General features: G+C 34.7%; 1 protein-coding gene across 5 annotated transcripts in view; it reads right to left on the bottom strand.

The window, feature by feature from the left end:
* The window catches only part of ADGB (androglobin), a 111152-nt gene that overhangs the window by 17602 nt on the left and 77886 nt on the right, over positions 1-15664 (bottom strand). For 4 of the 5 annotated variants that reach the window (XM_051811290.1, XM_051811289.1, XM_051811293.1 and 1 more), the window contains 5 exons: positions 15501-15594; positions 13863-13997; positions 12904-13057; positions 7558-7745; positions 5807-5991 (listed from right to left, as the gene is read on the bottom strand). In XM_051811290.1, the coding sequence (XP_051667250.1) occupies positions 5807-5991; positions 7558-7745; positions 12904-13057; positions 13863-13997; positions 15501-15594 (756 nt within the window). The remainder of the gene's footprint in view (positions 1-5806; positions 5992-7557; positions 7746-12903; positions 13058-13862; positions 13998-15500; positions 15595-15664) is intronic. The other variant, XM_051811291.1, reaches the window with a different exon arrangement.

The following is a 15664-nucleotide window of genomic DNA, read 5'->3' as shown; positions in this document are numbered from 1 at the left end:
AATCACAAATCTCTTCAAAGTAAATAATGAGAAATTTGAAATACTGTGTATATATAACTACTGTTACTATTTAAAAAGTGTATAATTGTTTTCCCCCTAACACCACCCGTCTTTCCTGTACTAATCACAACAGCACCATTACAGAAAACAGATATCTTTGTACTCTGTATGATGGGGTCTCTGTGTGGATAACCTAATTAAAAAAATTGTGTACAATTGTGGATGGAGGGGAGAGGTGCATTGGCCACAGTTCTGGCAACTCCTAACCTTGCAGAAGCCTTTATCAAGTATGTCTATGTCAAACTGACACAAAGTTAATTTTGTGCCAAACTGACACAAAGACCATAGCTGACTTAAGTTTAGAAAAAGCCAATCTTGAAAGGAGCTATAGAATTATTTGTAGTCTATAATTTATGATGTTATATCATTGTCACCTAAGGAAAACCATAAATTTGTTTTCATTTCTAATGCCACATGAAATTTTTGATACTCTCTTGCCTGCACGTCTACAGAGAAAGGAAAGAGAATTCTAGAAGTGCACATCTCATAAAAAAATTGAATAATGGCAGAAATTAACACCTCTGGGGAAGCAGTTTCCCCTATGTTACACTAACAACAGCTCCACTATCAACTGGGAAAGAGATAAATTTTGACTTCACTGAGGACAAAAGGCTTTACTCTCTCCAAGGTTTATAGTAGAAGCAAAGGATGAGAACTGCATTATTGCAAGACTTGAAAAGAAAAATGCACAGTGTCATGTGTTGATGAAACATCCAGGGAAATTCACAGGAGGTGACAGGACTTTAGACCAGATTCAGCAAAATTAACTGCTGGTGTGTCAGTGTACAGATGCCAAGTAAGCGGTTCAGTGTGCAACTAGAAAATCAATGGGAGTCAGGAAATATTTTTTCTTATGAAAGTCAAATGCCATGGATTACTTCCTATTGTATCTTTCCTCTGCATAAGCCAGTGCTTCCTTGCTCCTTAGAAAATCAGAAGTCAGGAAATGAAAACAAGACCTAGCAGAGATGCTTTCTTCAAGAGGTCTCAAACTCCTAATCACAAGCTATGAGTTGTTCTCCTGCATTACATTCAGAATCTTTAGCACCTGAGCTCTCCCTCCTGGTAAGGAAGCCTGTGAGAGAAACTTGAAGGAAGACAATATATGATTTCCTCTAACCCATTTTTTAAAGTGATGCAACTTCATGGGTGTTATTTTGCAACAGGTATGCTTAAACAAGACTGTATCTGTAGAATAGTTTCTCACTCGAGTAGATGCTGCTGAGCCTTCCAGGTATCAGTTAGCTTCCCATGTTGCAAAAGTGAGAGTAGATGTAATTCACAATGGTTAGAGAATTAGGTCTTTCAGTGGAAGGAACCAAAATCATTTGTCTTTCACTCAATGGAAGTACATTTGGATGAATAAGAAACATTATCCAAATACCAGAATCTTGAGTATTTTTCTACATCTCAGTGAAAACCTGCTCAAAAGACACAATTTGTATTCCAAATGGAAGAAAAACTACATAAAGACATATTCTAGTTAGGTAAACTGCCTTTAGGTTACCATCTGCAATATTTGCATAAAAGTTTCTAGTCAAGAAGGATCTTCAATGCCTGTCTGAGCGCTGTCAGCAAGGGCCAGTGCAAGTAATTTACAAAATAGGTAGCTGTAAAAGCAGTGAGGTCAACTAAATGTACTCATTCTTGAAGTCAACAGAGAGGCGATCTCCTCTCCAGGAGGTCTGGAGCTTGGGCTTTAGATGTGCACTGCCCTCTGAAGGAGCTTATCTCTACCTATCAAGGTATGCAGATTTCAAGGGAGGTTGTGGTCCTTAGGCTACAGTTGCCTCACTACCCTCCTCTTCTCTTTCTCCTAAACCAGAAGAGCTTTAGTATTGAAAAAATCTATAACGGTTTGCCCAGATGATGATCGTGCCATGAAGGTAACTCAGCTCAGAATGATGGAATCCTCCATTCTGCTTTCCTTGCTGGAAAGATGACTTGGAAAAGCTCACAAAAATACATACATACCCAATAGTTCAAGCAGTGGTCACCAGGTGGTGCTGTGACACCAAATTACTTTTCTTACTACATATAAAAATATTGTCTTGGTTTTCCTATGCAAAGCTCTGACTAGAAGGAACTCCTACCTACCTTGCTTCAAGATTCAAACAAATATCTGAAAGATACTTTGCAACAGGATTGCATCAGACTGTTACTGTGGAAAATAAGAGCATTATGAGCATTCACTTGCCCATCTGTGCTTACAGAACTGCTGTGCTTGTATCTACAAACCAAATTGTGCTTGCAATGTGTGTGTCAATATGTAACTCCTTTATTGGCAAGCAAATGTTCGAGGTCCAAGTCACCTGCTACAGCTCAGAAGAGGTAAATATATTTAAAATCAATCGGTTTTAATGTAGTTTTTGAGCTGCAAAAGACGTTTATAGAATATGATATTGTGATTGGAGATGAATTAACAAGCAGTGGGTGGGCAAGGGAGATAATGTTTTATGTATGCTTGCACAATATTGTCACTTAGTACTTCTAGCAACACAGCAATCAATTCTATGAGAGGTAGAACATTCGTGGTAGTGAAAAACTTTCGAATTTAATGATTGCGACTGGCTTAACTAACAAATTTGGTGGTGATGGTATAGTAGTGTTTTCTGATTACTCCTATTCTGAGAAAATACACTGTTTTAGGGGACAAAAAGATACTGACAGTATGAATTTTGTTGTATTGAGTGTCAGTTGTACAACTCTCCACCTGAACTTGGCATCGGCATTTCTGAATGTCCCTTTATTGTTTTGTACATGCCATAATAACACTTCTGACAACAGCAAAGAAACATGCTTTTATAATGCCGTAAACTGAACCACTACTAAACCTACAGACACTCAGTAGTATTGGTTATAATGAGTACATTTCATTATATTTTCATTTAGTTTAGATGTTCTGAAAGATTTTACACAAAATACCTTCTTTGTGATAGACAAGATATATACTTAAGGAGAAGAACTTCGGCGTTAAGGCGACTTGGTCTAGTATTGTAAAAATACTAGTAATAGTAAAAAAACCAGCTTCACAGTCATTCCTTCCAAATGGCAACTCCCTATATATACTCACACACACTTAAGGGGCATCAGAATATTCATTTCACCTTCAAATATAGTCTAAAATTATAGCTTGCTTTTTATTATTTTTTGATTTTTTTTTATTGTTTTTCCCATACAGCATTGAAATTTCATATAGAACACTATTCTAAAGGATCATGAAAACTACACAGTTCAAAATAGTGGAGGTGAGCACATGAAGTATAATTCTGTTGGGGCTTTAACAAAGCAATGACCCAGTATTTGAATAACTTGTCTTTGCCTCAGGTTCCCATATGCTCAAACAGGCAGAAACTCAGATTTACAGAAGACTTATTGTTTAAGAGTCTTCATAAAAGGACTGAAGATTTTAATATCTTACTATCTTATGTACAGTGGTGTCCATGGAGGGACAATAACAGACTTGTTAGCTTATAAACATCTGTTTTATTTAAGCAAATTTGTAATTCTTATGAAGAAATAATTTTCAAAATGAAACAAATATAATGAATAATTCAAAATAGTATACAAATAAAATGTAAATAGTTTGATTAAAAAGTGAGGTGTATAGAAAACAGGAAAACAAAGATTATGAAAGAAGATGGCATGGCAGTAGCCCATAAAATCTACTACATATAAAAAGTGGAATGGAGGCAGGTAGATGGTACCTAATTTTTGCTTTAAAATTACCTGAGCACTACAGGGACAATTTTTGAAAATTAGTCTTGAGAATTATGTACCCCATTCAACTGTACTTATTGGCTTTGAACAGTAAAGTCAAACAGCATTTCAAAATCTAATGTCAATCAACCAGATGAGAGTACTTCCAGATGACAAAATTTTCATTTCAGTTTTGTTTTAACTTCTTTAGCAGCCCATCTCCAATTTTACCAAACAATAAAAATGCCAGTAGCAAATAGCTAATAGTGTCTGATAGTAGCTCTTTGAGTACTGAGTCTGGCAGAGCTTTAACTTTCGAAAGTCTGAAAATAGAGCATGAAAGAGAATGTCTGTCCTCTGGAGTATGCCCCAAGTTTTATCACTGTATCAGAGGGGGATGACAGCAGAATACTGATAAATCTCAACCCAAAGGCTCTCTCTTTTAAGTCCATTTGTAAATCAGTACTTCCCTAGTGGGACAGCACATCCAAGGAAACTGGACTATTTGTGTATCATTAAGAAAAAAATCCCAGAAAATATAAGCCTTAACTACTAACTGATATCACAGGATCACTGGAGGCTGAGTGGACCTGGCAGAGGCTGGAAGACACCTCTAAAGATCATTTAGTTCAATTCAACTACTAAAAGGAGGGTCAGTTAGGGTAAGCTGCTCACAGCCATATCTAGTTGGATGAATACTCTAAAAACTCTCTGGGCAACGTGTTGCAGTGTTTGACGCCCTGAGAGTGAAAATGAAACAAATAAACAAAATGCTTAAATTGCATTTTCTACATTTAAGTTACTGCTCATTACTCTTGTATTCTCACTGGGCACCACCGAGTTTGGCTTAATTTTCTTTACTTCTTTGCCGCTTGTCACAGTATTTCTATGCTGCCACACTTGGGCATGCAGTAGATTCAGAGTGTTAGTTTGCTGGACTACAGAAAGTCACTTTTAACTGATGACAGCTGGATTTTTGCTCACTAGTTTCAAAGTACTAAGAGAAAATACATGGATTTTAGCACCTTTGACCACACACTGGTTCTCACCATTAACAAGAACTGAGCTAACAAAACTGCAGCGTAATGAATGACAATAAAATTTAAAATAAAGAAAGAAAAAACCCAACTCTGAGCAAATAAACTTCTCAGATTCAAATGTTCTGCTGAAAGTATGTAAAGTGTTTGCGGTAGCTTTCAATGAAAGTTACAAACAAAATTTTGTTTAAATTCAAGCGTTCCCATGAGTTATAACTCTATCTTGGTATTTAAGTTGCTATGATAAAGAATTTACAATACTATAATGGACATTTATGCCTTTTATTGCAACTTTGCAAGTCTGGAACAAGTAGCTCTTCCTTCACTGTCTCCTATTTCAATGAGTATCATTGGGAAGCTGTAGCAAAGGCAGAGTAAAAAATGGAGAGTTTTTCTTAAGGATAAGTATTACATCATTTATTCAAGAGCCTTTTGCCTTGTACTCTGGGGCTCATATGATGGATGAGAAAATAATAAAATGTGTGCTTCTGCTAAAAGGAGTGATGCTTAGGATGGTGCATTTAAACCACAAGGCACGGTGTAATTTGTGAATTATTTACCATGTCCCATTGTCTGAGTATCAGTTTCCTAACGGCCAAAATTTTTGAACTTTAAGATCAAACAAATAATGGCAAGATCTTGAAAATAAAATCTATTTCAACACTCAAGGACAAAGCAAGGACATGCATAAAAATTCTCAGCCCTGAGAAGCTACTTCACTATCCATGAAACTCTTTACGCAGTTATAAAACAAGACCAAAAGGCAGAGGAAGAAAATAAGGCTGGACACCTTATTTCAATCAATCCTTTCAGTGACTTTCCTCATTGTTGAGGGCCAAGGACTTCTGTTCATTGCTCAAAAATGTAGTTGATTTTATTCAATCACAAAGCAATTAGGGTTTTATGAAAAGAGTAGGAAAAAATAATATTTTTTGTGATTACCTGAAATTATTGTAAGAACGCATATTCCTCAGTGAATAAAATTATCAAATACAGAATGCAATACTTACAGTGGGAGCTCAAAAGTGATCCATTACTCAGGAAATTAAAAACAGGGATGACTGCGTAGCCCTTTCCAGTGACACTTATAATTTCTTCCTCGTTATCTAGGACTTGTAGTTTAATGAACACATCTGATTTAGAGGTTTGTACCTGCACTGTAGCAGTATGTGGTGCTTTGACTTTTACTGAATACCTAAATAGGAAGAAAAACATTATAGCAATATAACCAACTATATGTGATAATTTTTTTAGGAAACCACCTAAATGTTGTACCAAACTGGAAGCAAACACTTAACATTGAGTTTGTAGTCAACTGTTTTCTTGGAATCTGGGGGACTAAGCTTCCTCTAGTGAAGTTTAGTGCAGTAAATCCACATAGAAAGTAAGTGCTGCTTCTGCAAAAAAGGAGTGGTCTAGCCTTTTATTTTTTTCACTGCCTTATCAAAAGTCCAAATATACATTTTACCTCCTGCTGCACTAGTATTTGTAGAATAATATGGTTAGTCAGATCAGGGAACAGTATCATTTAAAAAGTACCTGAGGGGAAAAAAAAGAATTATTTGCTTTCAAAAGGGAAGGGATAACTCATTTCATAGCAGCTGCTACTCTGGTCAACTTAAAACGCTTTTGCATTAAAAGACTGTAGAATTAGAATCTGAGGACAAAATTTAAATAATTGTTTTGCCATGACTCACTACTTTATATATTATTTGCTTTTTGTTCATAAATACAAATTGTTAGACTAATCTGACCAGACGAGTAAAGAAATGACAACACACAAACTCCATTACCCTGACTTCAGCACATTTGGAGCCAAAAATATATAACTATCTTAAAATATTTTTTTTTAAGGATTGGTAAGATCAGAGAGGAGAAAGGGGAAAAAAATCATCAGGAAAGAGAGAGTTTAAAAAATTTGAGTCCACTTGTTACGTTTCCATTACATGCTTTTTTCATTTATATTGAAACTGTTTCTTCTCCTGAATAGACATTTAATCCAAGAATAATCCATTGGTTTGAAATATTTAAACAAATTTTCAGGAATCAAGGTAAAATGTTCTAGAATCAACCTTCAAAATATATAAATTTACTCAGCTCTAAGCACAGGGCCTGTTCTAGTGCAGTGTGTACTCCTTCGTGTAAACTTCAGTATAGTGATTTATTAGCGGTCGGTTCTGAAGTTACTCAGACAGAACTTATTTTAATTAACTTTAACCAATTACAAAAGGATTAATAAAAACTAAATCACATTTTAATTAACTATATTCTCCTCAAAGAATCAGGATGCTAAAATAAAATGTATGTAAATTTTTCTACCAACCCTGCAAGATGGAAATTAGTCTGATATATCAGGAAAGAAAGTGTTGCATTCCTTTATTATTTAAAGCTTCATCTGAATAGCTGAAAAAAAATGTATCAAATTTTGTGTCTCCTCCCCACCTGCAAAATCTCAATTTTAATACATATTTAATCCCCCGAAGTACTACAGAATTCCAGCGATTGGCACACAGATAAGATCGAGCTTTCAGTATTATTATTCAGTATTATTTCAGTATTATTGTTATTTTGAAGTTATAGTCTGTGCACTTCATACCGGTTCTTCATTAAGCAATGGCAATATTTCAGAAAACAACACTTTCACAAACCAAATGGTAAATTCGATAGTCTATAAAATTTAGATATTTGTCTCAACACTCTCCCCTTCTAAGAAAAAGGAACCCATAAAAAAAAAATTAATCATTCTCCTCTCAATATTTACCTAAACATTATATGCTCTTTGTTGGGTATGTAATGCCCTTTAAATAGTCTAGTAGAATACACATTTTTTACAGTCTCACGAGAGGGAAATGGAAGTGGACTATGAGAACTGATGAGCCTGAGCTTCCATTTTCCAGCTGCCACAGGTAGGTCACCAGTATGTGCTTCAGCCATAAAAGTGTATCCTTTCTGAAAGGGGAAAACAAGTCATTTTTACTCAGCAATATAACTACTTAAAATGCACTCTATGACTACATGCAACACACTTTCTGTCCATGTTACACTTAGTAATAGAATAAGAGGTCCTTCATAAGCAAGAATCTTATAATTCTATTCTATTTCAATTTATGATGCATCTCTTATTATAGCAATTTATATTTGGCAAAAAGTTACACAGTAAGTAAAATTCAGTTTAATCTAACTTCAAAGCTGGCAGGTATTTTTAGGGGCAGATACAATCAAATCCTGAAGTCACTTTGTAACCAAATTATTTCATGATTTAAGATGTCCTTCATGCTTTAGGCAGTGTGAAAGTAAAGGTGGATGAGCTTGCTGCATGGAAATTTAGAGACCGGATTACTTCTGTCTTCAAATTTGAGGTTAAATTAATATTGCCTCTGCTTTTAATAATGCAATTGCAAGTACAGCATGAAATTTCAAGATATTAATTTTATTTTTATGAAGATGTCGATTTAAGAAAAAATATTTCTAGTATTAGAAAATTCAAGTAAAAAATTAACAAAACCTGAAACACAAAATTAATAAGCCTAGTGCTGATTTATGTGTTCTTTATGAATTCTGAGAATAGGAATATGAGGAACCAGAGTATAACTTAAAAAGTTTCAAAATTTGATTAATTTTTATTTGTAATAAGGAAGGCTATATTAATGTGATTACTTAAGAGGCAGGCACAGGAAAAAGGGATATAAGGAGTGCAATGGCCAGTTGTAGTGTTACAGGGGAACTCAGGATTAAGTCCCTTCTTCATATTCTCTAAGACAGCTCTACTAACTCTCTATTTCAAACATTAAAACTTCATGTTCCACCCAAGAAATAGTCCAGATGAAAATTCTTTGAAAGCTTTTAACTCTTTCAGTCTTCTGCTAATTTTCAGTTTAAATAAAACAGTATTTACAAGTAAAAACAGCTTTGTTGAAAAATCCTTAAAATAAATGGGTTGTGATTTCAGACCTATCCAATAATGCAGGGCTTTATGTGACTCAGGACTTCAGAAATACTTAGAAAGAAAGTAAAATGAATTATTCATGATTCCAGTTTGTGGAATTGTAACTGTAAGGTTCTTTACAACCTTTCATCACCACAAGGTAATAGCAACCTCTCAAAGTTATGATTCAGGAGAAGTCACTTATTTAAATATCTAGTTAAGCATATAGTTACATATAGGCCCTCCTGTTCTTAACAAGCACATTTGGAAACTGAGAGGGATTTAGCCAAATATTCAAGTGCTTTCTGACAGCATGGGGTGCATGAGAAAAATACTTTCTCTTGTACACCTACTTATAAGGATAAGGTTATACAATCTTAACATTCACTATAAATATGCAGAAAATTTAGACAAGACCAAAAGTTTGTTTGAGTGAGCACTTTCTGAACACCATGAGCAATTAGAAAGTACAATAACTAAATTTTGCAGCTGGCAGGAACATCAAGTGTTCCTGAGAAATGAGCAAAGATCTAGACAATCCCATCAGATTTATGTCTCTTTCTTAAAAAAACTTTTGAGAAATTTCATTACCTACTTAGATATCTTGTTACAATTTACCATCTGTAGAATCAGAAAGGATTGTTTTCTAATATACCACCTAAACCAACTTTTTGGCAAAGTAAGATGATTCCCCTATATCCTTCTACGACTAGTCAAGACAAATAACTGAGCAGTGTCCTTGCTCAGACTTCTTTTTTCTAGACTAAATATGTTGGTAGTGATGATTTCTTAAACTCTTATCTATGTAGGTCAGCTGAAGCTTGATTGCTTATCTCTATCCTTTTCTACAATCCATTTGAAAGACTTGTGAATAATAAAGAGAGTAGAATATAAAGACAAAACAAAAGAACTAAAAAAAACTCACAAAACTCTATCCACCAGGAGAAAAAAAGTCCCACAGAAGAAGAAAATGTAATGCAGAATCAAAACATCCAAATAATGCAAAACAAGTAGACAGTTTCTATCTAGACTGTAATTTCTGCAAAATGACAACAAACTTTATTGTTAGTGTGCAGATTTTATCTTTATTGTCAGTTATTCTGAAATGAACTTTAATGTGTTCCAGGAGTTTCTCTGCAGCAGAATAACAGTATCTGTTGACAGGATTTCTTTTTAGCTGCGTTGTAAATTGCTGAGTCATAGTTTTGAAGCAGAAAAACTAACTGGGAGGTGTATTTAAAAAAAAAAAGGACTTTTTCTGTAATAATACTGATATTTAGGAATGCAGGCAAACCATATAATTTCTTGCTTGATGTATTACATTGTTGACTGCTTTTTACAAATATTTTTATAAAGAAAGGTAACAGATTAAAAAAATACAGCTGTATTCTCTGTTTAATAATAATTGCAAAATGTGTTGTCAAAACATCAATAGAGCTTCCAATAGCTTGGGCAGGTCCACTGAAACATTAGTGAACCATTTACAAATAGAAAGAAAACAAGCTAAATGGTAGAGTATAAGGTTATATTCTTACTGAGGAACTCAAGAGCAGTGTTGAGAAACGTGGTAAGAAAATGTAGAAAATACAGCATGTCTGCACAATTCTGTTTTAGTACTCTCAAAATCACTCTTTACTGATATTAACCACATTTAATATTATGAAATATAAACCATTAGTCTAGCAAATAATAACAGAAATGTCTGCTTTAAGAGGGGAGTTCTTCAACAGTGAAGCACAGGAATAAAATAAAAAGGGCCATTTCCATTAGTCATCAACAGAATCACTGAGGCTATTGTGCTGTACCCATGGGGAAAAAAAAATATTACAGAATGTATCTACTTGGGTAGGGCATAAAATCCCCAGGCATTTCCAACATGAAAACTACTGTACTACACAGAGCATTGGTAAGATCTTGTTTTGAACGTTGTGTATGATTCTGGACACCTTTCTTCAAGAAAGATAGATTAAATGGGAGAAGGTCTAAGAAAGAATTAGTGAAATCAGGGAAACGGAAAAACTGCCTTGCAGGGTAGAACCAGACAGTTGTGTCTGCTAAGCAGGATCTGAAATAAATCTGAAGTTGTGATTGTGCAACCTGTCACTTTCCTGAAAAGCAGTAAGTAGCAGTCACCACTGAGATTTCTTTCGCATCCTGCCACTTGCCACTGTCAGATTCCAATCCAAATTTCCTTGTCTGGTGGAATCCATACACCATTTCTGAGTATCCCAATTAGTTTTGAGAGCTTCAAGAGCTTGTCTGCAACCCTGCTTTTCAAAGCATTGTCCTCCAGCAGTAGCACTCCTTATCTGTCACATTCAGCTTATATTCACTACAAACACTAGATAAGGCAAGTTCATTCTAAAGAAAAAAAAGTCTAATGAAATTTGAAGTTACAAAAAAAAGACAAGAAATCTGCTTCTACAGTGTTAGACTATAAATGAATCAATTCTTTGGTATTGACAGATGAGACTGAGAGGGCTAAAATGTGAATAGAATGCGTCTTCACTAAAAGATCAACTGTGAACATGTGAATAGAATAGTTGAGATTGGGATAATATTTAAGAGATAAGAGGCAGGCCAGAATAGGAAATTAAGTAGTAAATGATAATACAGATAAATAAAGAATTTGGACTAGTTAGGTCTGATGAAATGCTGAACTGTCTGAAGGATAATTAAATAACAGACTAAAACAATGATTAAACATTCAAATTATGTTTGATAATTAATGGAGGACACTAAGGTACTTAGTATCAGTCAGCATAACCCCAAAGGTTGAAAGCATCATGAAATAACTAGTAGAATGAACTCCTTGCAACCCCCTCAACATAGCAAAAAGACTGTAAAGAATAAGTCCTGTCAATCCAACCAAGATTCCCTTTTTAGGAAAGCACAGTATGGGAAAGAAGGAGATATCTGACACTGTCTCTTTGATCACTCTTCTAAGCCAAAGGAAATGCTGTCATAATGAAGAAATTAGGGTGACTGTTGAACAATCACATCCAGAAAGCACATATTCATGGCTCCTTTTGAAAGAGAAGGATGCAGTCAGTGAGATTTCAAAGATCTAACCTGAACCTGATTCCATTCAAAATTTTTTATTAAAAATATATATTTATTAAGATGGTGAAATGGAGAATATATATGCTTAATTAGCTAATATTACAAACTAAGAAGTATGATAGCTTTAGAGGAAGAGAAAATTAGAATTAAAGATTATTTTAAACTGGGGAAATGGCCTGAAAAAACAGCATCAAAATCAGTAGTGAAATACACTATATTTACTCAAGAATAATAAAGTACAGGATTCAGTTCTTCAAGAAAGTACTAGGGTTACAGAAGTACATGAAGCAGCAATGGCACTGCAAAATAGGGCAAGCATCACAGTTGGTTATATAAGCAAAAGTAAAGCCCACAAGATGAAAACTTAACATTCCTTACTCACCATTTGTATGGCCACAAGTTATACACTGGAATAAAGTTTACTGTGCTCAGTGTTATGCATGATAAACAAGGAAAAACCCCAAATAACAGCAGTTGGAAAGAGTCCAGAGGAGAGAGTAATCAAGAGTGTAGAACATATAACTTGTGAGGTAAGGTTGACTAGAGTGTCTTCTTTAGCCCAAAGGTCAAAAGGCAGGAGGATGGGAAATGGTAACAATTATTTAACAATATAGAGGCTTTTTTAGAAGTAATTTACACCAATGCTTCCAAAGTAACATGTAGGACTTGGGAGGGGGAGCATGTCTAAAGCTGTATTTGGCATCAAAGCTGCAATTACCTTTAGTGTCTGAAGATGCATGCTAGTTTTTGTAGGAATGATTTATAAAAGGCTATTTAAACTTTATTTTTAGTTTGACCCTTAACTCTTGAATATTGTTCTGTCACGTGCACAGCATCAGCATCAACCACATTGCCACAGAATAGCACAGCACAGGGAATCAAACGATATTTCTCCATTTAGCAACAGCAAAAAAATATCAAATAAAATTAAGGCTATTCCTATTAAGGCTATAAAAGGTTTATCACAGAAGCAAATTAGTGACAATCTCTGTTCAAACTTGCTAATAAATAAGGGTGCACTTTTAAGTAGAACGCTACGACATAGCTAAAAATGTCCAAAGAATTCGGGCACTTATTATTCTTAAAATTATACTTTTCACAGCAATTCTTTGCATTTACCTTATTTTTGGGATAAACATGAGGTGCCACTTCGAAAAAGACATGTGGCATTTCCTCCAGTGTGTCATTATCAATAATATGAAGTCTACAAGAAGGGATAGTAGTATACACCTTTGTCACTATAAGCATGTCTTCTGGAACAATAAATATTTCTCTAAAAAAAATATTCAAATAGTATCAAAATTATTTTCACAAAAAAAGGGATTTGTGTAACACAAAGCAAAAGTATTGTCATGGTTTAACCCCAGCCAGCAATGAAGTACCACACAGCCGCTTGTTCACTCCCCCCACCCAACCCACCCTGGGGAGAAAAATCAGAAAGGAAAGGTAAACCTCGTGTATTAAGAACAATTTAATAACTGGAAAAAAAAAAATAATAAATATGCTAATAATATTAATAACTTAAATGACAAGGAGAGGGAGAGAGACTAACAGAAACCAAGATAAACAAGTGATGCACAATACAATTGCTCGCCACCCACTGACCGATGCCTGTTCCCGAGCAGTGATCAGCCCCCTTCCAGGTAATTCCCCCCACTTTATATACTGAGCAGGCTGTTCTGTGGTATAGGACATGCCTTTGGCCAGTTCAGGACAGCTGTCCTGGCCATGCTCCCTCCCAGATTTTTATGCACTTTCCCACTGCCAGAGTGCGAGACACCAAAAAGTTCTTGAACTGGGATAAGCACTACTCAGCAACAACCAAAACATCAATGTGTTATCAACACTATTCCCATACTAAATCAAAACACACAGCACTGTACCAGTTACTAGGAAGAAAATGAAGAAGAAATGAACAAGAAAATGAACTCTGCTCCAGCCAAAACCAGGACAAGTATACATCAGAATTTAGGGAAAGCAGGCAAATAGAAGTAAGTTTTTAAAGCAGGTTAGTGAAAAAACACAGCCTATCAGCACTGCTTTCCCATAGGAGTTATATAGGGCTGTATGAAACTCACCTAAAAACCAAGAACCACACATGTGGTGGGTGATCAGCACACGTTACAGCATAGTCAGCAAAAGACATTTTACACCATTCATCTTCATAACAAGGAAACTTTTCAATTGGCTTACAGTTTCTTCTAAACATTTCTCTGGAAAGCAGCAAACAAGATAAATATTTAAATCTAATCATGAAGGCACATATATCCTGATTTTTACTTATTCCAATAATGAATAACACTGCTTTGTGCACGAATATAAAAAAAACAATATAAAAATGTTTCTCTAGTAGCTGTTCTCCGAAAAAAAAATCACATAGGGATCAGCTTTTTCAGAGTTAATGGCAAAGACATACACGTATTTCTCTCCATCAGTCTATCTATGACTACAATTTCTTCTAATAGCCCAAAATGTTATGGCTTCTACAAAACTTTACCTCTTTTTTTTTAAATAGATATCAGTTAATACAACTTTCTTTACATTTAACGGTCATTTTCAAGCTGTGGCATCATTAGGAGATTTCAAAACCCTTTATTTAATTTTAAAACTTTTTTGAACAAGAAAGGGATAAAAGGAAAACTTATTGACCAAGGGGCTAGCTTGTTATATTAAAAGCAATTCTGTCAGTTGCTAAAAAAAATTAAGCACAAGCACATCAGTATGACTTTAACATCCAAATGTATCCCTTGGGACAATGCCTTTGAGCCCATAAGTTTTAAAAGTCTGAAGGCAGACTAAAAACTGCATCTAATTTGCTGATTTAGAGGTGCTGCAAATCTTAAATGGAGGTCTAATATTTGGAACAAGGTTGGGGTTGCAAAGTTCTGATATCATCAACATACAAAGGTTTTACAGGATTAGAAACACTAAAAAGTAAAATGAAATTATACCTGATATGAGTGCTGCTCAAGTTACTGGTTATAGGGAGTAAGGATTTACACCCACAGGTAGTAATTATTGCTAGTTCAGACTCCTTACCCCTGAAAGAACTGATCTACTGCTAGATCAGTTGCGTGAACACTAGCAGAGATATTTTTGAATGACTTAATGGAAATACGTGATCCTCAAAAAGTGTCATGCTTGCAAATGGCTTAATGAACACTACTGAAATTGGAATAGCTGTCTTTGCAAAAGTTGTAATAAAATACCAGGGAAAGTATCTACCTAGAAATACATCTACTTCGCTTCAAGCAAGTGCAACAAAAAGTCCTATGACTATATAATAAATGGTGGTAACATTAAATAGTATAGTTATTCCCTTTCTAATATCTATTCCTTAGCAGATAGTGTGAATTGAAAAGTTTCTTTAAATCAACTAGCTAACTGCTTAACTGAGGAATCAGTATCAGATCTATACTTACGAAACAGCCCACAAGATACTAAAGAAAAAGAATAAATACAGGAAAAAGATAATATTGTAGCTCAACTTGTAGGAAAAAAAATCTGTAACATATCTAAAAATTATATTTTTCTCATGTAGGGTATACAGAATAAAGCACAGCTTATCTTCACTGAAAACATCTCATGTCCTCCAACAGGGTTTTGTAATTTTAAACCTAATAATGCTCTTACCATGTTTATTTTGTGAAATAGCAATTTATGACAATTCTATGTTACTGCCTGCAATTGAATAGTTTTATTTATTGCATGATTACCTTAACAACATTACAGCACACTGTTCAAAATTTAATTCAATCATAGACCACAATGTTTTCAAGGTTTCTTCAACATTAGCATTTTCTCTAGTACCTAGAAATAATACAAAAGTTAGAAAATATAACATCCAACTTCTTCATTGTTCTAATTTTACACCTGCCAA

Source organism: Manacus candei, unplaced genomic scaffold, assembly GCF_025592945.1.
Source record: "Manacus candei isolate 608988 ecotype Guabito, Panama unplaced genomic scaffold, ASM2559294v1 h1tg000081l, whole genome shotgun sequence".
NCBI classification, from domain to species: domain Eukaryota; kingdom Metazoa; phylum Chordata; class Aves; order Passeriformes; family Pipridae; genus Manacus; species Manacus candei.
This window is presented reverse-complemented; position numbering and strand designations above follow the sequence as displayed.